The following is a 15,244-nucleotide window of genomic DNA, read 5'->3' on the forward strand; positions in this document are numbered from 1 at the left end:
AGATTTTCTTGGATCAAAAACTGAACTGAAAGAATTAGTGGCCTTAAAATGAGAAAAATGCAAGGAGAATGAAGCAAGCCATGGTGCCAAGTGGCACTTTCAATATGCCTCTTGCTCCACATTTCAGCAGTGCCCATGAGGTGATAATAAAAGCTGCAAAGAGAACCATCTGTGCTATCCTATGCTTTGTTGATATCACAGATGAAGAGCTTTTCTGGACAGTTGTCAGAGCTGAAGGACTGATAACCTCCTGCCCATTGACCCACCAATCAGAGAACCTACAGGATCCAGGCACTTGCACCCACAGCCACTTTCTGCATGGACAGTTGGGAGGTCAATTTGGGCCAGATGCAGTGAAGAGTACAGGTAGAGATAAACCAACAATATATACTACTCCCTGAAAGGGTCAGTCATTACTTTCTGACATTCATTCCTACCTTAAAGAGTCATATGCTCTAGGAGCTGGTACAAAGTCAATGTCATCCAGAAACACAAATGGCGTGTGTACATTCTCCAAAGCAATGTTTCTCAAGTAATTTACAGGATAAAATTGCTGAGGAAAAAATGTTTAGCTGGTAAGTTCAAGTACATGCATCATCACCACCATCACTTGCAAGTTTTTTCTATAAACTATAATTGTAACTTTTTCTTACTACTTTCTCAAGATCGGCCAGTCAAAAAGCCAATGATACACAAAAAAGTCATCAATTTGGGAACTTGTGGCAGAGCAAAGAGTGGTATTAAATGAAGTGGCCCTAAGTATTACTTACTCCTTCTTTAAAGACAACGTGATATCCAACATTTTTTCTTCTGGCTAATTCTTTAGAGCTGTGCACATAGCTCAGGAACTGTTGAGCTTCACTGTCAGACATGTACAGAGCCAAACTAATGGGACCTGCGACACCAGAACCAAAGGACACAAATGGTAGTGATCACAACAACTTCACAGAGTATGCCTTCTCATCCAATGCACAAAATAAAAACAGATTCCCCTAGGGGGAGGTGTTGTAAAGAAGACTTGTTGCGGATTTTTACCTTTCCAGTGAAGGCAGATCGTTTCAAGAATCTGAAGCCTGGCCATTGACATCTGCACTACAAGTGTGACATCAAAGGGTTCAACTACCTGCCAAAACACAGTTAAAATGAACTTAGTATTTAAGCTTACAACTGAACACCATTAAGCAACATGTCATTTTATAGCCAAATATCATGATCAGTTAACTAAAAAGCGGTTACCAAGTACTTTGCTTAAAATCTTGATGTGTACAAGGTGAATCCCTGAATGAGAAAATTAAAACAGTCCTGTTTAAAGTCAGTCCTTTTTTGATAGCGTAAGAAATTTATTACAAGGAAAGTAGTACAAATAAATAAATGTAGTTACGACTACATGATATTCACTATATCTAAATCCATTCTTTGCTGAGCCCTAAGCAAATTTAAAATAACCCCAATTTTTAACCAGTCATGATCAGCATACGACAGGAAAAAGGTTTGCCTGAAATGTCAGCCATCTGTTACAGTTTCAGGAGAAGTAAATATTAAGTAACATTTTACAGGGCACATTGTTTAATCAAAGACAAATTTTTCTTTCTCTTGTCCATCGACATTATTTTAAGGACAAACATGGAAATGCTAGTAACATTAGTAATGCACAGGAAATGGCGTTGAATTGGCCATATGCTCAGAAGATATATGAAAAATGTGGCAAGACTAGCCTTGAACTATCAACCACAAGGAAAGAGGAAAGTTGGACAGTCAAGGAACAACTGGAAGCAGTCCATGAAAGAGTGGGCTACTCCTGGGTGAGAGCTAAAGCATTAGCAAAGAACTGCATGCATTACAGGGTACTGGTGGATGCCCTATACGTTCCCCTGAGGGTGATAAGAATCAATGATGAAAAGGATTAGTTCTCTGCATGCTTATTTGTCACATAATTGGCACCATGACATGGATGTCCAATAATTACAGTTACAACTTTTTGTAATTGGACACCTGTAATTGGATACCTACAACCTTCACACAGCAATTACACATGCATTAATGGGTCCCTTCCCAATGGTTTCCTACAGTTGTTTGAACTTATGGAAAGTACTACTGACTTTCTAGCTCAAAAGAAGTTCTCAAAAGACTCATTACAACTTCACAATGCTTTAACTGTGTCTTTCTGAAATGGCTTAAACTGCTGGATGTTGTGGCCTTTTGTCTGCGATGTGTGAATGAACTCAAAGTAATCACTGCAAACATTTTATGGATTTGGCTTCTTCACGATGTATGTAGCTTAAGAGATTATTTCTTTATGACTACAGATTATATTGAGAGCTTTAAAAAGAGATCTTGAATTACATGTAGCTGTTTTGATCACAGGACGCCAGAATTAGAATTGTTTTTGCGACTGGCAGCCATTATTATTTTATGCGCAACCATGTTCCAATGCATTAGGACTATTTTTCAACATGTGGTGAATGCCCAGGTCACTTAATGGTTTAAAATTTTCCTCTGACCACTACTGTTTAATTGGAGGCCTTCTACAAGCTCTTAAAAGAGATTTAGTCAAGGATTCTTTTCTTTTACAAGCCAATTGAGTGTTTAAGATATGAGCCACCGCCAAGTTTTATTCAATGCATCTGATCCCCCAGAATAGAATTTAAACAAGTTATTTGATGACTTTTTCTTTCTTTGCCCAATAAAGAAACTCAGGGGGCTCTATTTTCCTCCACGTAACCATGATTTAACCTCCTGCATAAGTGGAAATTTACGACCATCATGATGTGTGACTTGCTTACAAATTGTGTGAATGATGCTATGAATTTAAAATCAATAGAACAGACATTATCTTAGTCCCTTGGGTTTTATTTCTTCTCTGTTGATAAAAGAAAAATATCTCAATTACATCAAAGAGTTTGCACTCCTCCGAAACATGCTGTGTTGTCGGCAGGACATCGTTATGAATAAGTGATAAGTAAGAACAAAAGCGAGAATGTACGAATACTCAATGACCCCAGAATTTGAGGAACACACTTAAAGCGACATGAAGTTGTCACGTTTTTTCATTTCGAAATTTGTTATAAATTCAGTGGAGTACAATTCAGGGCGTTATTATGCTCATAATTTCAAATTGGCCTTGCAATTTCTGCTCATCCAATTTTGAAATTACTTACCCAATTACTCCCTGAATTGTCCTGCATCCAGTTCAATTAGTATTACTAATAATTTCCTAAATCTGTATGTTAACCTGCGGTGTTGAAACCATTTTCAATTCAGACTTTACATTTTTGGTTTCTGGATAAATCATTTTTATGACAACCAAATTGTTTAAGTGACTTTATCATATGGCTAGCTCTGTGAGCGGGCAAAATGAATCAAATCCTGCACTGTGATTGGCTACCCCAGTGGGTAAGATGGAGCTATCTTGCCCGCTTGGAACTACCCACTGTGTCCTGGAAGAAAAATTTCCCCGAAAGCCATATAATAAATCCTTTATTGACCAAGCTTGTTAGGTCAAGATGGCTTGATATTGGCCTCATTCTTTTTATTGCGAGTTTATGGACCTCAACTCAAGCTCGGTCCATAAACACACAAAAAAAGAACTTGGCCAATCCAGCCATCTTGACCTCACACTTGGTCAATAACCCATACGTATTCAAACATCCTTACATGTATACAAATCACATTCCCATGTCCTGTCCAAAAAAAATTAATGACATCACTAACAGGCTAAAAGCATTATTATACTGGTAATTTATTTTCTCTTGCATTCAGAGTAACCTATCCTGAGATGAGAATGCCTACTTACTTGTGAAAATTCATAATCCAGATAGTACAGATGAGTTCTGTACATCAAATCCCTTTCTTGTCTAAACTCAAAGCAAGCATCTTCATTGTCCATCTTACCTGCACTCTGAAAACAAACACTGCCCTGTCATACAATACGCCCACTATTTTACTAGCGATACAACATTTGAGAAGAGCAACTAAAGATAACTAAGTTAAACTTAAGACAAGAACAACTATCAAAGGGAGCTGATTTCAAGCTATCTTTTGGTAATTCTTGCCAGGCAGTTTGCGCTCAAGTTGTCAGTGACATCTCACCTAAATAGCAAAAGATCAACACCGACCAACTCTAAATCTTTTACTGCCACTTTAAAGGCACGAAAAAATTTCCACTTAAATGGAAAACTCTGTAGAATAGTTTTATACTTTTATTCAAATTGACTTGTACCTTCTCTGTTGGCTGCTGTTTGATTGGGTTCCCCTCCGTATTTTGACTTATCTTGTTATTACTCTCATCACAAGGGAATATCCACCACCTGAAACAATATTGCTCATGTTGATTTTCTCACAAGTTACGTCAACATCAATAATTGTCTTTTATTCTTAATCTTGGCTATCAAATGACTTAGCCCAACATACACGAGCCTCCTTGTAGCTCAGCAGTCAAAGCATCTGATCACTGTGCAGAAAGTCATCGGCTTAACTTCCGCTGGGGGGTCAGACTTTTTCCCCTGCCTTGTGGGTCTCAGAAAATTTGGATAGAATCAGGAAATCTTGCAATCCTTTGGGACAAGTCTTAAAGTGCCATTTGTAAGTGTTTCCTTCTGTCTCAGAGTTCAAAATCATCCAAGTCTCAGTCTTGGATTTTAAACCAATGATCTTGACATTCAAGCGAGTCTTGGATTTTACCATTTGTCCTCCATGGCCACTGAATTAATTTTACGCCTCCCTGAGTTTTCCCCTCCTCCACACAGGATGATCTGACATTGATGACTACATCACTTACAACACAGCTGGACAATCAAATATGAACCTACAAAATGACTTAACTCAGACCAGATTGATATGTCAAAGACCAGTAAAATCCACAACATTTTCAAGGCTTTTTTCATGAGATTTTCATGGTCAAAATTAAGGCCATTTTCATGGTTTTGTTACCATGGTAAAAGCATTACAAAGCCATGATAATCCTTTGAAAACTTCCATTTTTGTGTACTAGACCATGAAATACTCATTAAAAAAAGCCATTAAATTTTAAATGGTAGAAAGTTGTTTGTTTTTTTTCAAATAGGTTTTAAATGGTGTTGAAAACACCATGAATTCAACACCAGACTTTACATGATGTTTACTGCATCTTTGATGGGTTGAAAAATTTATGGCCCATGAACATTCTGTGAATCTGCAAGTTTTCATTGGCCATGAAAAAAATCTTCATGAGTAGATCATATTTGGATGTCCACCTTTTATGGGGTAGATGAAGCCACATGATCACCACTTTTAAGTCTCCCTGTTCGTTACTAGTATGTACAGTTAGAGTATGTAAAGTATGTGGTGGCTAGAGAATATGATTGAGTGTAGAAGGTCATGGCTTAGACCCCCTCCAGGGCACAGATGTTTTTCTTTAGCTTTCCAATGAAGTTTTCTCACAACAAAACAAGTTTTGACAAACTAAATGCTTGTTTGAAGAAATACCAGAGTTTTATCTGAAAGTGATAGTGTTGTGATCAACAATCATCTTAAGTAACAAGTATGCTTACAACTGCTGTACAGTACAGCCCAAAAATAATGCACGCACAAGAAGTGGCGCAAGAAGTTCTTGCACCGCAAGAACACACAAGCCGCTGCAAGAAGTAAAAATGTTGTGTTTTTGCAGTTTACCCACGAGAAGCCGCAAGAAGTTGCCGGATTGCAGAAGCAAAAAGAAGTTCTTGCACGTGCATTATCTTTGGGCTGTACTGTAGTTGTACAATGTAACAGAGTAACAGTGTACAATGCAATCTTACTCACTATTAGGCAAGTGAAACAATAAAGAATGTTGTAAGTTACCTTAAGAAGTTGCCATCATATTCCAGGAAAGTCAAGTACAGGTTCCTAAAAAACTCCTCATATTTGTTCTTCACTAGCTGCTTCTTGGGTGAGTTCCAGTGAATAACCTGCCAGTTGTTAACAGTCAAAGATTGACCTTCCAGCATATAAAAATAATCATGATTGGCACTGGACTAATATGTTGGTATGGTGGACTCATGTTGGTCCAGGTTTGAACTGGCAACATAACAAGATGTCAGCAGTAACTAGTGACATGGACTAGAACATACACCGCTCTGGAGAGTAACAATCCTTCTATAGGAAAAAAACAAATATAGTGTCTTGCCCTTTCAATCCAGAGTACACAACTACATGTATTACTAATTAGGCCACTATATATGCCTCAATTGTTGTTGTTGTTGTTGTTGTTGTTGTTGTTGTTGTTGTTGTTGGAGAGATAAAGGAAAACTGACTGGTGTATAACCTACACTGTTGTCTATTGTAAACAAACATGTTACCTTTAATTCAGAAACATCCTTGTAACAGGTCTACAAATTAAAGAGAAACAAGTTACCTTTGATTAGAAAGTAATTGACTGTTTGCTAATTTATTTACAAACATCACACAGAATGTCATTGAATGAACAATTACCGGTATTTAAATGGGTTACAGAACACCTACCGCACTGCGAGTATTGTCCCCAAGTTGAACATTCCAAGTACAAGGTAGTGTCAATACCAGATGGGGATGACTCTTTATCACTGCATTAAATATGTCCTTGAAAATAATAATGCATCAATATAAATTACTTTAACATCCTATGAAAAAAAATGGAATAGTTTATTTTTTCCCCTCATTTTAAGATCTTGACAGTAATATAAACTATATGCAATTTTTAAGACAGCATTACTGACAGGGAGAAAATATGTCTTGCATTGGGTGGAGTCAAATAGCCATGAAGCCCAAAATGAGCAGAGCTTGAAAAGCCCCCGTCCACTTGTCTGGAACAAGAATATTTTCCTCTCAGGGAAGTAACTTTCTCTGCTCACTTGCCCCACAAGCAAGAGCCCAGCCAAGCTGACTAAATTTTAGACAATGATATTAAAACAACACGTAAATTTTAGGCACATGGGTAATTAAGTGTTTAGATGATGCTTGTCGAAAATTATAAATTATAGCGTTGTCTTGTTGACTGCATGAGGAGAGTTTACAGTTAAGAAATGATTGCCTAGCTAGCGTATGATCAAAACCTGCCTGATCAATTTCTTCCTATAACTAAGAAAATGTCAATAGCCATGTTTGGCACAAAAACGCTGTGTTTATTGTTATGTTAATTCACAAGAATTTTCCAATTTCATTGTATAAAACCAAACTTGACATAAATGTATCAAAGCTACATGTACATAGAAACTGTATGCGAAAAGAAGCCGTAAAAAATGTGTGCCACATAATAGGTTACAGTAAAAGTTGTCTAAACTGTGCAAATGGCAAAAAGTAAAAGATTAGGTCATAGGAGCAACTGTTATTTGTAAAGTTCTGAACTTTGAAGCTTTTGTACACCCATTTCAGTGCTGAGATGCCAATTTTAATTTTTCAACCAATCACAGGCAGTAAAAGGGAGAAAGCATTACCATGTTATAATACTGTCTCTCTCGCAAGCAAAACTATGGGAGGATTGTGAACGATCTACTCACTTTTAAAGTATACATTGTAAAAGGAAGGTCATAGAATGCTTTTATTTTATTCAGCACCTTGCCATTATAGAAAAAAAGTTTAAACAGAACAATAGAAAGGCAAAATAATATGATTCCTCTGCACTGGAAGATGAAAAGTAGCAATTAACTTAATGTTTGCCACGTATTCTGCATTGCTTTTAATAGCCTTTAGTAAACTTGATGCTAACTCTCACATAATAATTATTATTGTATAGGACACTTAAATGCTACATGTAGTAATACTCACTTGTTCCCCACCCAATTTTTGAAAAAAAAAAAAAAGACAAAAAATAGATGTAAATCTTAACGGTTATATGCTAAGAATTACAGATGAGATGGCTTACCTGATCTGCTAGAGAGGTGGATAGCATGTTCATAAGTTCTTTCTCAGCGGTTAGTCTCCACAGACTAGTCCACTTAGTCTGACGCAACTTGTACAGATCTAGTAGGATTACACCTGTGTTGAACCCTCGTCCCTGGATCAGAATCATGAGATCTTACATTGATATGAGGCCCGCATGCACAAGGCAATAAGTATGGGTTATTGACCAATTGTGAGGTCAAGATGGCTGGATATTGACCAAGTTCTTTTATTTGCGTGTTTATGGACTGAGACGGAGTCAAGGTCCATAAACTCCCAAAAAAAGAACAAGGCCAATATCCAGCCATCTTGGCCGCACAAGCTTGGTCAATAAAGGATTTATTATATGGCTTTCAGGGTAATTTTTCTTGCGGGACACGGTGGGTAGTCCCAGGCGGGCAAGATAGCTCCATCTTGCCCGCTCGGGTAGCCAATCACAGCACTGGATTTGATTCATCTTGCCCGCTCACGGAGCCAGCCATATAATAATTATAATTATTTACCACATTTGGTAAACAGGAATCAAATAAAATATTGTTGCTGACCCATGAGTAACAGGTACATTTCTTGAAAAAAAATTTCAGACATTAAAATCGCAGACATTTTATTTTGGATGTTTAATTTTCCAACACTTTTTATCTCATTTCAGACAAATTTCTTTATTGAAACATACCTGAAGTAACTATCTTATCTGTAAATAAGATAGTTTTTCTGCACCGTCAAGGTTTTACAAATACCAGTTGAAAAAATAAAACAAATTCTACAAGCGATACATACATGTATCTCAAGCACTGTCTCAAATAGAGTTCCCTCCCCAAAGTAAACTAAGAGTTTTGGAGCTACTTAAAAATTTTATGCTGTACTGTAACATATGATTAAAATTTTGGATGCTTAAAAATTTGGACAGTCTTGTTTTCAGGCGCTTTTTTGTCTGAAATCAAACTCATCCTAAAATGTTTTTCAAGTAAATTACTCAGGAAACTATAGATAGATAACTATGGCTGTGAACAGTGTATTTGAGGAGATCTTTTTATGCACAAGGTAGAATTATGAAAGAAGATGCTGCAATGCAAGCATTGGACAAACTCACCAGAGCAGGCCAGGGTCTATGGTTTTTCCACAGTTTACCAAGATACCAGTCACTCTGGTTTTCAACAAGACCAATTGCCTGATTAAACAACAGAAATGAACCACAAATAACATGTATAAGTAGAATTCTTCTAAGTATACTAATGCAAATGCTGCAATCTGATTGGCTGAGCTATCATACACTATCAGCCAGTGTGCACATACAGTAATGATGACATATTCTCAGGTCTCCAATGTTTTGGTAGAAGATTTAGAAACATTACCTGATAATTCAGTTTCTAGAAAAACTACAGAAAGGAAATCTTGAGCTTATACTCTTATTGAAATAAAATGAAACCTGAGTAACCCTGAGTGAAATGGATACTGTAAGTCAAAAAAGACTTTATATTTAATATATCATTATTACAAAAACAATATTATAGCTTCCACTTGGCACGAAAATATGCTTGGATATTTGTCCATGGACATTATCTGTTCCGAGCAGCAAACAACTTTCCAAGAGCATAGCTTGAGGAATACTGTGAGCTTTGAGGGATAGATAATGTCCAAGGACTAATATTCAAGATTATAATCCACCAAAGTTTTTCACTCGCACATGATTGGTCTAAGCAATCTGGAACATACCCCAGCTAAAACTGTTTTCAGAACAGCAGCAGGGCTCAACACTAACGGTAGCCAACTAGCCACAGACTAGCAGAAATTTAGTTTTGGCTAGTAGGTTTTCGATTTCCACTAGCCACTTTGGCTAGTCAACAAAATGAAAATGTCTGAACTAGTTTCTGTCTTCTTCCAGGAAGACAAACACAAAATTTACACTTTTCTTGGAAAAAAAGGTCAGAATTTCATTGTGGACATATCAGGGCACTGGGCATGTGGAGTTCAGCACGTATGCAAATTTAAGTTTGTCTACTTTTCACTGGGTGGAACGTAAACTGGGACTTGAACATGTTAATTTTGTTGAAAGAAACATTTGACAAACAAGACAGGATTTTCTGAAAGCACACATCAATGCTCTTTTTTTTTTATGAAATTTTTTTCATGCACAAAATAGTGCGGAACTGTAAAGGGATCACATTTCATTTAGCATAACAATACATGGGTGATTTGTTGTTGTATGCATACTTACAAACTTACCACTACAGAAATAATTAGATGAGAAAGATGTATTTCCTTTGACATTTAACCCAGCCGTTTTTAGCAGTCGAATTTCGCCAACGACAGTTTACAGTATTTTTCAGATAGTTGTTTTGCTTTTGAAACATTTCTACGGCACCTGTCTGTGAAGAAGTCTCGACAGTTTTTACAGTGACATCTTGGGGGTCTCAATATTTTTCCAAGGAAGTCTCAGAGAAAAAACAGAGTCCTGAAAGTCTTTTTGGGAACTGGAACTTTTTTGAAACTAGTTTAAGTACAGTATAATTACCAACGTTATGTATTGAAGAGAGTTGCTTGTGTTGTGCTTTCAAGTTTTGCTAGTAAATCTGCTGTTATTGGACCTACCTGAAATTTTCACAACATGTTAATTTTGCGAATTGCTTGGCTAGTAAAAAACGGTTTTGGCTAGTAACATCTAAGTTATCACTAACCACTAGGCTAGTAAGTTGAAAAGTTAGTGTCGAGCCCTGCAGCAGTATTGCAAAAAATATTTAAAGGATTATAACCACAGTAGCCTCCACTTGACGCAAAAATATGCTCATATATTTGTCCATGGACATTATATGTTCCTCAAAGCTCACAGTTTTCCTTGAGCTATGCTCTCAAAAGAACTGTTCGCTTCTCGAAACAGAAATTTCCACGGACAAATATGTGAGCATATGTTCGCACCAAATGGAGGTAACTGTTTATATATTTTCACGCCAAAGGGAGGCGATTGTGTTTGTTATCCTTCAAATATTTGCACAACATGTGGGATGTTTTGAAAATATTGCCAGGGAATATCATTTGGATAATCCCCAATTTTAGCTGGGGCATATTCAGTCAAGTGATGCATGTAGACCAGTTGCATCCAAGCAAAAATATTTGATGGATTATAATATCAGGTATCTCTCTTAAACTTGACTTCTCACTTAGGACTAATAACAGTCCTTACTTCAAATTACTAATTTTAAATAGAGCTGACCTTTTTTCCTGTAAGCTCATCAAAAATCCTCCACAGTTCAGCAATATCAGATGCAAATATAACATCAGTGTCAAGAACTACAACCTGGAAAAACATAAAACAGTGAGGAGCTTAAGCAACCATGACAGCAAATTAAAGCCAAGGAAGGTGATTAAACAATGATTTTATATTCAAAATATGAATCTCATGAGAATCTAGGTTCATTCAGTTTTGCACTGTCAGAGCTATCCCAAAACTGAGTTTAAGAGATTGGTCATTATGGTTCATTCTCTTTAGGACTATGCAGAATTTGGCAATTTCATTCTGTTGTTTTGTAGAGAACGGCAAAGAAATGTACTCAAGAATTATAACCCATGTGCACAGCCATTGTACGGCTCATTAAGTACATTAAGCTTTTTATTCAGTGATTTTCCTATTCCTGTTGCTATTGCCATTGTGGCTACTTAAACTCCTAATAATGGAGCTACATGTAGTCAAGAAGAATCCAGAATAAAAATAAAAAGAATGCAACCAAAGAGCTGTATCTGTGTCCAGGTGTCCATGGCCTAATGCTATAGCTAATGGTTTGTAAGTTTAAGTTTTGTTTCTTTCCCATATTAATAATTATTATAAAAATAATTGTGACTGTTCACAGGAAAACATACTTTAACGCTTATCCATTAAACGGCTAAAAACTAACAGATAACTAACGGATAGTTAACGGCCTTCAGAGCATTCTAATGCTTTGTGCTAACGTTCTAATGGCTAGCAAGTTTTGCCCAACAGCTCATTATAACATTCTAATGCTTTGTCCTAATGGTCTTACGGCTTAGTAATCCTGCCTAACAGCTCATGAAAACGATCGGCAATGGTTTAAACAGCTGAGAGAAAAATCTAACGGATAACCATGAAAGTGCCTGAATGCTTGCACCTGATCTGCTTGAGCGTTAGCAATTGGCGCCATGCATACTGTACAGACAAAGAACAGTTTTATAAATCGCTACAGGAAAAGGTCAATATCCCCACAAAAATTTAATGCCAATTACATTCATAGCCATGAAATGGAAACACTACTCAAAACAAGTGCTAAATTCGTTGAGACATGGGCCCGCGGCACCGAATAAAGTCCTATGTTAGTAAGATGCTAGCAAGTGAAAAAGCTGAATCATGACTGGTAAGTTTTGTATCGGCATGAATTCCATAATCAATTCGTAACACAATGCGTTGCAACGTAATGTTTAATGCTGATGTTTTTACATTTGTTGTGACCTGATGTGACAAAGCTTGCTTCATTGATAAAGTGTTGGTTCTGATAGTCAAAGTCAACAGCGTATCAAAATAGTCGTTAAAACATTACCCCGGAATTAAAAAGTTTTGAAACCAGTCTCTTGAATTACACTGTAAACAAATTAAACCAAATTTCACACTCAATGTGGATGACCCCAAAGTTCACTAAGAACGTTTTGTCATCTTCAGCGAAAGTCCTTAGTCGTGCATCCCAGCATATCAAAATAGTCATAAAAACATCTCGCCGCAATTGCTTTTTGGAATGAACTACTGTGTAAACATTCCGCTGGAATTAAAAAGTTTTGAGCCTACAGTAGTCTCTTGAATTACACTGTAAACAACTTAATGCAAATTTCATACTGAATGTGGATGACTCCAAAGTTCTACAAGCATTTTGTCATTTTCGGTGTCATTTGATTGATTCAGTCACATCATACTTTATCGGTGAACAGCACACAATTTTGTCAAATCTCAAGCTAGATTATTAAATGCATACAATAAACCCGGAATTAAGTCACTCATCTTATTCCCTCTTCAACTACATTGCTCACTTAGTCTCCGTAATGCAAGCAAGACTATCCCCGGCACTCGCTCGTCCACTCGCTTGCTTTAATACCCCACTAGATATCATGCATTTGCACTGTAGCTTACGAAGTTGATTTCAGGCCAAGACATAGCTCACGTCTTGCAATACACAGATTTCTTCACTTATAACCTTTGCCAGCCATTCCAACAGATAGCAAACAGTTAAATTACTGTTTAATGGATGCTAATTTTTTCTAACAGCTCTGCAGCGATGGGCTTTCCGTTCTAACGGTATGATGCTAATGGCTAATGGATACAGGCTAACAGCTAACGCTTGCACTTTCTCCTCTAATGTTTTGACTTTTACTGCTAACAGTTAGGTTAACCTAAACACCTCTAACGTTTACAAGAAAATTTTCTAACAGGAAACTAACAGATGGTTAACAGTTTCGCCAGTCTAACAAATAAGCATTAAAGTATGTTTTCCCGAGAATGGTCACAATTATTGTTCCAAGCACTTTTCTTTTTTTGTGTGTGTGTGAAATAAATTTCTCTTGGTTCCATGTATGCATTCCCTTGAGTCCTATCTATATGCCAAATCTCTCTCGGTGCCAATGAAATTTCACACTTCCACCCTTGACTCACAAAACCTCAGACTTTTCAGGACTATTTTGTAAATTTCAGCTTTCCTTTATTGCATCTGATCTTTCATGCAGTATAACTCCTGAGCCTAGTCCTAAGCTCTCTTTCACCTAAATGTACGTATGACTAACCATATACAAGTATCCTGCTCACCTTGTCCAAAGATTGTGGAAGTGCTTCCGTTAAAACTAGCTTCATTAAACCAAAGATTCCAGAGTAATGTTTATTTGGTATCCAAGACACTTTGTCCTGCAAGGTTAATTAAAGCATGCATGTTACTTGTAACATAATTTTTATTGCTAAAAACACATATAAACATCAAAAATATTAATAAAAGACAATCTTGGCTGAAAAGCAGGTTAAATTCCAAAGTAAACCTAATGCCACAATCACTTTCTTGAACTGATCCTGGGGTTTTAAGTCGATATATCTCTAAAGGCTGCAGCACACTAGCCGATTTTTTGTTGTAGAACTGCGAATTTTTTGTTGGGGTCAAATTGGGTTAAAATTTGTCGGGCCATCAGTGTGTCACACACTGGCCGATTTTTTTGTCGTGACTAACCGCATTGATGCTTGGGACCGAGTCATCCAAAATCAAGATGGCACCTATTCCACTCACGTGACTCTCATGACATTTCCTAATTGGTTGAGGTGTGTGTGAGCCCTGATAAATTGTCTTGGTCCACTGCACACTAGCCGACAAAGCCCGACAAGACATTTTGAGATTTAGCACTGTCAGATATCACCCAACAAGCCCCCGATCTTGTCGCAGACTTGTCTGAATTCACCACACACCAGCCGACAAGTGAAGATTTTTTGTCGGCAGACAGAAAATCGGCTAGTGTGCGGCGGCCTAAAGTGTTTTTAATATAAAAAGTCTGGTTTTCAATTTAAATTAACCGAGCGTTGCCATGTTTACTTTTTCATGGTAATTTATGACATATGCTAGCTTATTTAGCAGCTTAGTGCATAGCTTGATACGAAACAAGTCTTGCATTCCATTTGCATCCCAATAAAGGAACTAAAAACTTCTGGGGGTGGTCAACCATGTCTTGGATGGGAGCGGGTCAAAATTTTATGACAGTACATATTCATCCTGAATATCAATTATATAAGGTAAATTCTCAGTGTTAAATAACTTAATGAGCTTTGAACAGAAAGAGCACTAGAGGTATACTACAATATCAACTTGAGTGTATACTTGCTGACCAATTAAAGTTTTGTTGAGGAGACCAAAGTTTGCAACAATACAAACCACATCTGATTCTCAAGTGGCCATATCTTTATTCTCCCAGAATTCCCTAGGTGTATCACATACTATGTCTTGAGATACTACAGAAAGCAGGTGTTACAGCATTTGAATTCAGTAACATTACAATCATAATGTTCACAGCTTACATGACAGGTACATGTAACATATATCAAATAAATTTATTGACTACAGCAGTGGGATTTACAATAAATCTCTTATTAGATGTTTTGGTGTGTAGTATCGCTGTATATTTTTACTCTTTGTTTGTATTTTGACTCAACCTACGCGCTTGTCAAAATACAGCACAACTCATAAAAATATAGAGCGATACTACATACCAAAACACCTAATAAGTGATTTATTATAAATCCCACTGCTGTAGTCAATAAATTTATTAGTGAAAGAGGAGAGTGTGACAGTTTTGCATGCGTGCACTGACCTGTCTGGCAAACACGTTTTCTACAGTACAAATAACAGTA

At 36.9% G+C, this 15,244-nt stretch overlaps 1 protein-coding gene across 1 annotated transcript in view; it reads right to left on the minus strand.

Annotated features, from left to right (window-relative positions):
- The window catches only part of LOC145489394 (xylosyl- and glucuronyltransferase LARGE1-like), a 33,879-nt gene that overhangs the window by 4,420 nt on the left and 14,215 nt on the right, over positions 1 to 15,244 (minus strand). Inside the window, exons 6-17 of the mRNA XM_081468360.1 lie at positions 13,667 to 13,762; positions 11,081 to 11,164; positions 8,963 to 9,040; positions 7,856 to 7,987; positions 6,478 to 6,573; positions 6,315 to 6,344; positions 5,818 to 5,924; positions 4,220 to 4,307; positions 3,794 to 3,898; positions 1,036 to 1,123; positions 771 to 895; positions 438 to 553 (exon numbers count right to left, since the gene is read on the minus strand). Of these exons, the coding sequence (XP_081324486.1) occupies positions 438 to 553; positions 771 to 895; positions 1,036 to 1,123; positions 3,794 to 3,898; positions 4,220 to 4,307; positions 5,818 to 5,924; positions 6,315 to 6,344; positions 6,478 to 6,573; positions 7,856 to 7,987; positions 8,963 to 9,040; positions 11,081 to 11,164; positions 13,667 to 13,762 (1,145 nt within the window). The remainder of the gene's footprint in view (positions 1 to 437; positions 554 to 770; positions 896 to 1,035; positions 1,124 to 3,793; positions 3,899 to 4,219; positions 4,308 to 5,817; positions 5,925 to 6,314; positions 6,345 to 6,477; positions 6,574 to 7,855; positions 7,988 to 8,962; positions 9,041 to 11,080; positions 11,165 to 13,666; positions 13,763 to 15,244) is intronic.

This window comes from Orbicella franksi, chromosome 6, assembly GCF_964199315.1.
Source record: "Orbicella franksi chromosome 6, jaOrbFran1.1, whole genome shotgun sequence".
Taxonomy (NCBI): Eukaryota; Metazoa; Cnidaria; class Anthozoa; order Scleractinia; family Merulinidae; genus Orbicella; species Orbicella franksi.